The sequence below is a fragment of the Limulus polyphemus genome, unplaced genomic scaffold (assembly GCF_000517525.1).
Source record: "Limulus polyphemus unplaced genomic scaffold, Limulus_polyphemus-2.1.2 Scaffold4906, whole genome shotgun sequence".
Classification (NCBI taxonomy): domain Eukaryota; kingdom Metazoa; phylum Arthropoda; class Merostomata; order Xiphosura; family Limulidae; genus Limulus; species Limulus polyphemus.
This window is the reverse complement of record NW_013670516.1, coordinates 7719-15708: the sequence shown is the minus strand read 5'-3', so window position 1 is coordinate 15708 and position 7990 is coordinate 7719. Positions and strand designations below refer to the sequence as shown.

Here is a 7990-nt window from a genome sequence, read left to right as displayed (position 1 = left end):
GTAAAAAAGTGTCTTATACACCAAAAAATATGGTATATATATTTTTATTTATTGTTATAAAACTAACTAAAATATAGGAATTAGAAACCTATTGGGTTATATAAGAAAACATAAATGAAAAAAGAATTAAACATAAAAATTTCTCAGTGGGGTATGCATGAAAGCTGCATTTGAATTACATAATTCAGACTTTGTTTTACCATAACTTTAACTATTTGCTTGATCAGGTTAGACAGTTCATAGGGCAACAAAACAGTAAAATAAAATTAGATGTAAACTGTTAAGAGCATGAGGTTACTTAGGATAAATAATTGTAATTTTCTCTTACAATCTGCAGGCATTCTAGAAAGAAAGAAAAAAGGGTAGTTTAGTCATTTTTTGTGATGGTTACAAGGTCACTAAAATGGGTGAAAACTGTACAGTATTAGGATAGAGAAAGTAACAAATAAAATATAGTTTTTCTGGAAAAAAACTTTTGATATTTATTTAGGAGGTTCTAGAGATTATGCAAATGAAATTTGAAAACTGTAAGATGAGAAAATTAACCTTAACATGAAAATCACCTTACACTGAGACTAGTCAAGAGTCTGTGCCAGACTGTAGCTCCATAAGTTCATAGACAAATCTTTAATTAAAAATCTGATTTTTTTTGTGTACAAGGGATTTGTGATGTTTACAAGAAACTTCTAAATGTTGTGAAGATACACTTTGTATATTAAAAATGATAATATGTATAGTTTCATGGTTAACATGGTAGTTAAGAGTTTAGTCAACAGAACAAAAGTTAATACTATCAACAGTTATTGTTCTTATTATATGTCATCAGAAGTTCATGCACACACACTTATTTACCAAGATTTCCTAGATTTGATTATTTTATCTATAAACAAAAGTTTGAAATTGGATGGTTTTTCAGTGTAAACTTTTTTTTTTGACTAAAGAAGTCTCAATTTGATATTGGTTGTTTAATCATAAAAAGCTCTTAATTTTATATAAAAAACCAGATCTTAATTTTTTTATTGTTATGATGGTTTATCTGCTCAGATAGAGATCATTCAGACCTTTTACAAAATTGTGTAAAAGGAAATTTTTGTCATATATTGGCAGGACAAATTGTTGTTTATTAAGGAGCTAAAATGTACTGAACCCTAGTCTTTGAATTTCACTAAATGTATAACCATGATGTTTACAGACTTGTTTTAGGTAGGAAGATTTAAAAATATGATAATGTTGCTGTTATGTTACTTACAGATTTATGTTATAGACAGTGCAGATAGGAAGCGGTTTGAAGAAACAGGTGTTGTAAGTAGTAGTTTCTGAACTGTTGTAATTTTTCTTTTTTTACTACCAGCAGTGTACAAATTATATGCAAACTAGCAGTTGTTATAAGTTTATAAATTGATATGTATTGTTACAGAAATCTCGCGTACCAGGATGATGCACCTGTGATAATTTCTCTGAAATGGCATTACAAGCTTTCAACATACCATGCACATACAGGAAGTAGTTGCAAATGTAAATATTTCATAGCATAGGAAAAACTATGCTTGAGGTAAACATTCTATAAAGACAGCTTGAAATATTTTTTTTCATTCAGAAATATATGTACCTAAAGAATACTATAAAATGAGTACTTATACGTGTATTAACAGAGTACTGGTGAAGGAAGAATTGTGGTGACATTTTATATTATTTGCCTTGGGAGGGTATTTTCCAAACTTTCTTTTGGCCTTAAATAATAGTGCATGTAGCACAGCATTTTAGATTCCTAAATTCTTCATTCAGTAAAGTGACCATTGTGGGATATTGAATACTACCATCAGGAGTATGATTTGTTTTTGGTATTTTTCATTAAGAAACAAATACCATCCCACATATCAGCTCCTAATTTTTTAAGTTTTAGTTTCAGTTGACAGTATATTTTATCACCATGTGGGACCTCTACTTTTGTAGATATTTTTTTCTCCTAATTACAGTTTTGTAATTTATTATGATATTTGTTTTTGGCCTACTTCCTTAAAATTATATGCATGCATGTGTACACTTATTTTTTCAACAGAAAGTTTCAAAAATTTAAATATCTACTTTATTGTAATATAAGAATGACACAAAAGTGTAAATTTCCTTCTAAAAATAACAATATTATTTTCAGACCCAGAAAAATATTCAGAAGTTGGATGGTATGATCTATATCAATCAGAATTAATCATACTTATCAATATATTTGTTTAAAAAACTTTTGGTCCAAACAAAAATAGTTTTGAAACCATTTTTTTTCCATATCCTCATCAAATTACATCATGAACAACAACATTATCACAACTAAGTTTCATCAGATGAATTTGCTTCATTAATAAATCCAACTTTTGTATATTTTGAATACATAGTTTTAGATAATAAAAGCTAATTTTCTTTGTCTTTTATACATTATTCTTTTTGATGTTTTATCAAACAGAAAGCTTTTTTAGTTGAAATATTTTACCCAAGCTCATGCTAACAGAACATGTAAAATAAAGATGATCTTTGAAAATAAGTTTATTTAGTGTTTCAGTCTATCAGTTAGTTCAGCTTTACAAAATATTTTGTTTTCTGCAGGTTTAATTTCTTTCTTAATAAAGTCTAAGAAACTATTGAGTGCAAGCAAAGAAGAATATGTATGTTAACCACACCATATCTGCCATAACCAGTAACAGCAAGGCTTTTCATCTATTACTATTTCAATTTTGAAGGTGCACAGAGATGTTGACTTTGTTATAAATGGTTTTCCAAAAGTCAATTGCCATAGGCTCGATGTTTATACAATTTTACTGAATATTTTCAAAATGTTTATCCTCAAAATTATTTAGTATTGAAGATCACATCCATATGTTCATCAGTGCCATTACCTAAAACATCTGCAAAGAAACACAAAATATTTATTTCCTCGATGTTACAATAGCAAATAACTTTTGGAACACATTGGAGATTTTATCCTTCTCAGGAAGTTTAGGCAAAAAGAAGGTTTTAATATTGGGATGATTCTGTAGATAAGCATATTTTCAGTTGTATTTATTAAATGAGTTACATAGTTTTGTATATCCTGTAATAAAGGTTTTTGATATACTTATTAAAATGCCATTTTTTTTTTTTCAAGACAGTATGTGTAGAATTTATATGTCAGTGTTTTCATGTTTAAATTATCACTGATTTGTTATCTTCTTTCTAACAAGAATTGAGCAAAATACTTATTATTTATCTCAACCATGATAGCATTTTAGAGGTTTTGCTTTATACACAGTTTTTATTACTAGTTTAAATTTCCCCAATTTTATACATTCATTAGGAACTTGCAGAGTTACTGGCAGAAGAAAAACTATGTGGTGTTCCTCTGTTAGTTTATGCCAATAAACAAGATCTTTTAAACGCTGCACCAGCTAGTGAATTAGCAGAGGGCCTTAACCTTCCTGCCATTTTGGATCGAGCTTGGCAGATTCAAGCCTGTTCGGCTCTGTCAGGAGAAGGATTGAAGGTAATATACGAAGTAATTATTTTACTTGCTTTACAACTAACCTAATAGTCTACCTGTGTTGTAAAAGTGTAAAATCAATCATTTTCAGAGAAGTACAAGAGAACATTACATTCGTGACACTGATAGAGCTTATGTATATGTATATTGAAAAATAATATACTTTTTAAAAGGTTTTAAAAAGGTAATGATGTTATTTAATATTCAAGTGCTTCTTTTAAGGCTATTTAGTACTCTAACTGGAAAAGTAAAAAAATGTTTGAAGCTTCTATCATGTATGAGGTAAATAAAGTACCTTGTTTAATTGTATCTATAGCCACTAGTTTTATGTTATAGGGCAGTCACAACTATTGCTCCAGCATTGTGAACAAAACAAGGACTTTAAAAATATTATCGTACAGTTGTGACTAAATAGCTTTCTTAGTACTAAGTTCGTTGCTTTTGGACACAGTAGTTGACAAAGTAGCTCTTAAAAATACAAGAAAACTTCGATACATTTGGATAGTTTCTCTTCATTTTGTTAGATAATGTATTACAAGCAATATGAGGAAACTTGTTCAAAAATCTTGGGATTTTACGTTTGAGTTTTGATGAGTTAGTTTATTTGACGGTTCATAAATTATTGTATCAAAATTGTTGGAAAAGTGTTTAGATCATATGCAGCTAATGAAATTTCTTTAATACAAACGATAAGTTATATCTTCTAATTCTAACAAAAACATGTATTCACTTAAATTATTTTGAAATGTAGATGATACTTTTAATATTTGTTTATAGACATCAAAGAATTATATTAATTTTGTGGATCCTATGTTTGCTGAATATTATTATTTTTTCATAAGTTAATTACCAAATTAAATATGATATGATGAAGCATTTTTTAATTTTATATACAATAAATTAAACAAAGAGAATTATCTGTTTTTCAGGAAGTAATAGTTAAAAACAAAACCTAAAGAAATGGAATAACTTTAATAAGACTGTATTGTTTTTGTTTCTAGGATGGTCTTGATTGGGTGTGTAAAAACATCAAAAGGAAGTAGTGTAGTAAACAATGGACTTAGCCACTGACATCTAGTCTCATGTTTGGTATCATGCAATGCAACACACATCTGTATTTATGCCATTCCACCTTATAATCCGTCCAACAAAATCTCTGCAATAACGTCATCTTTCTACTGCACTCTACTGTTCAAAATGTGTACTTTGTAGGCAAAGACACATAATAACTTTACTATTCAAATGTTCAGTAACAAACTACAATCAATAAACATAATATGATAAGTGCCTGGATAGGTTCTCTTTATTCTCAATATATTTTCTATTTACTACACTGCTTTACTTGATAGCAGAATATTTTATATTCTTTGGTAACTTTAAATGGAAAAGTCTAAACTTCTAAATTAATCATGAATATAAAATCAGTAATTTCAAAAAACCTAGTAACAAAAGCATCTCTGCATTATTTGTATCTTCAAGTTTTATGTATGAAAATTAAATAAATAATTCACACAAAAAAATGGCTAATGGAGATTTCTATTTATACAAGTTGAACGCATATAGAAAGAGAATTTCAAACTTTTTTTTCATCTTGCGATTTATGTGACACAATAGTTTCAGATTCAACAATTCAACTACAAAACTTGACTTTTATCAGTACTTGCCTAATAGAATTGTACAAACATTAATGATGCATTTTTAGAAGTATAACTTTCAAATGATACACTTCACTGAAAAAATAAATAAAATCTAAGCACTCTAGATATTAACCAAACAAATGCCCAAAATCACAACTGAAGGTATTAAATACATATTCAGTCAATACTTAATTTTTGTAAGAAAATGACTTATTATAAAGCAAGTTTTCTGTAGCATTACATTTACAAAAAGTTATCCATCAATTATTCTATTAAGTTTTGTTTTTTACATTAATAATCTAATGCTTTAATGGTGTGCACACACCATCACTGGTAATCATGATAATGCAGACTTAAAAAAACAACATGGAATTCTTAAAACTGGGTTTTTAATTTCCAGTCATATTCATACATTGAGTAAAGTAGGTAAACGTGAAGTTAAATATTAAAACAACCATTTTTCTATATCTGCTCACAAAGAGAAAACTTCAATATTAAAGCCACAAACTTGACTATGTATAAATAGTTTTGATTTTGGTCTAAGTTTTATCTATTTCTTAAAAGATTTAAATCCTAATATTCTTCCTCAGGAAACTTTTGATAAAGTGGATTTATACCAAATTAAAGTAAAATAATTATTTGTTTTTTAAATATACTCTATTGATTTGTTTTTGTTTTTTTTAATGGCATATCCTACAAAGGACTAAGATCTTTTCAAGAAAAAGTGCAAGTAAATAAACTTTCCAAATGCAACATATATGTTTTGACAAAGAACTTTTTGCAAATGGATATCTTTAAAATTACTAACCATACTAAAATCTATGAGAAGTAAGTTATTTACATATGAAACTAATATGATGAATTAGAAATTACAGCTCTTGTAAAATCTGTTGTACTGGAATATCCACCAAGGTCTCTGGTTCGTACCTGTGGAAACAATACATTATAAACATTATTTTTTTTTTATCAGTATTAATGCATATAACTTTAGAGTATGTTTCTTGATGATATTTATGTGTTTAATATTTTCACAAAATATAATTTAAAAATTGCAATTCTGCATAAAATAACAGACTGATCTAGCTGAATTCAATAAAGAAAACTGAAATTCATGTGACAAATACAATTATCAACACTTCATCAATTCTTTTAAAGAAATAATTAAATACAAAATTATTTTGCCATAATTATCAAACAAAGCTTGTTTCAGAACTGTCAGGTTACTTATGCTTCATGATGATATATTTTACTTTGTACTGTATTACAATGAACACAATCTCATATAAAAATACAACTTGCATAAAAAATGTCCAATTATTAAAAAATTATGGCTGGATATAATTTCAATGAACGAATCAAAATATCACTTCCAGGCTTGTATACAATGTACATATATATATCTAAATGATCAAAATATTTCTTCTACTTTCTTAATTTTACTTTAGTTTTAATGCAATTCATGTATTTACTGAAATAACGTGTGGTTCATGTTAACCTTTCAATACACTTTCAAAACATATTTTTGAAGTACAATTCTTTACATTTCTTATTTCATTGACAAGTGTAGTATAATAGTTTAGTATTTAAAATCTATGAACCTTTGATTTTTGACCAGATGAAATTTTTTTATAGCCAAGTCCTAAAAATATATTGCACTTTAAACTGACAATTCCTAAAATACCTTTTACAACAGAAGTGTAACATGATGTGACCATGGAAAACAAGCAAAGTAAATGTAAGGCAAATAATTATATATAGGGTTAATTACACTTTTTAAGAACAATTTTCCAAGTCTTGTGTTGCTCTTGGAACTTCCTACTTCATCGCTTTTTCTATATTTAATAGCCCTGAACACACACAGACACACGATTGCTTGTTACAAATATTTTGGTCTAAAACATACGGACTTAATGTATTACTGTTGACATACTCGAGAAAAAAAAAGGTCAGTTGACAAATACTGTAAAGTCCAAGCATTACTACAATGGTTATTCTTGAAACCACTTTATATTATGAGAACTGTGTAATAAATAAATTACAGTCATAATTAGGTACTAAAAGTCAATACATGGAGGACAACAATAAAGTAAATTCAGTCTTGTTATTGGCAAGACAAGTAATTCAATCAACTTGAAGTCATAGAAACTTTCTGTACAATTATAGAAAAGCTTATTCAGTTGGAAATATAAAAATGCTTAAATATAACACTAACTTCACTCGGGGAGGAGAACAAAAAAGCTTTCTGCTACATGACTTATTAATTGTGATATTTATTTAAGTGTCAAATAAAACTAGAATAAGGTCACAGTTCTATAAGCAAAATTGTACCTAAACCAACATAATGCTCCTAAGCCTAAAAGAGCAAACAACTGTGGTGGCACCTGGTACTGAAGCTGCAACCCTCAATTCGTGAAGCAGCCACACTAACCACTGGGCCATGCTGGCTTGGAGGCATTATATTGTGACAGTCAACCTATTCTTTGGTAAAGAGTAGCCAACAAACACTAACAAAATCAATAAATTAATATAGCATTAAAATTTGCAAGTATCAGTTATTTTATTTGGGGTAACAAAGCAAAAATGTATTTCATGATCAATTATGTTTAAATAAGTTGCAATTGTGACAATAAATAAACATAATAAGGATATGTTGAATTGACATTTTGCACCTTCAAAATAATGATTAATTTGATATCCAATTAATCTTATTCTTGTCTACCTTCTAAGAAGTGAAGTGACATGTGCTGTTAAGTTTACTGTTCATTTGTACAGTATCTATGTGATTGATAGTCCAGATTAAGGGTCACCAAACTATGGCCCGTAGGCCGGATCCGGCCCGCCGCTGCAC

At 28.3% G+C, this 7990-nt stretch overlaps 2 protein-coding genes across 2 annotated transcripts in view; one reads left to right on the top strand and one right to left on the bottom strand.

Moving 5' to 3' along the window:
• Positions 1-4624, top strand: part of LOC106471857 (ADP-ribosylation factor-like protein 3) — a 14268-nt gene extending 9644 nt beyond the window's left edge. The window contains exons 4-6 of the mRNA XM_013932481.2: positions 1252-1302; positions 3323-3508; positions 4507-4624. Of these exons, the coding sequence (XP_013787935.1) occupies positions 1252-1302; positions 3323-3508; positions 4507-4548 (279 nt within the window). The 3' untranslated portion in view covers positions 4549-4624. The remainder of the gene's footprint in view (positions 1-1251; positions 1303-3322; positions 3509-4506) is intronic.
• Positions 4625-5029: 405 nt separating this feature from the next.
• Positions 5030-7990, bottom strand: part of LOC106471856 (isocitrate dehydrogenase [NAD] subunit beta, mitochondrial-like) — a gene marked incomplete at its 5' end in the record, with an annotated part of 9010 nt that continues 6049 nt past the window's right edge. The window contains one exon of the mRNA XM_013932480.2: positions 5030-6069. Coding sequence (XP_013787934.1) covers positions 5992-6069 — 78 coding nt within the window. The remainder of the gene's footprint in view (positions 6070-7990) is intronic.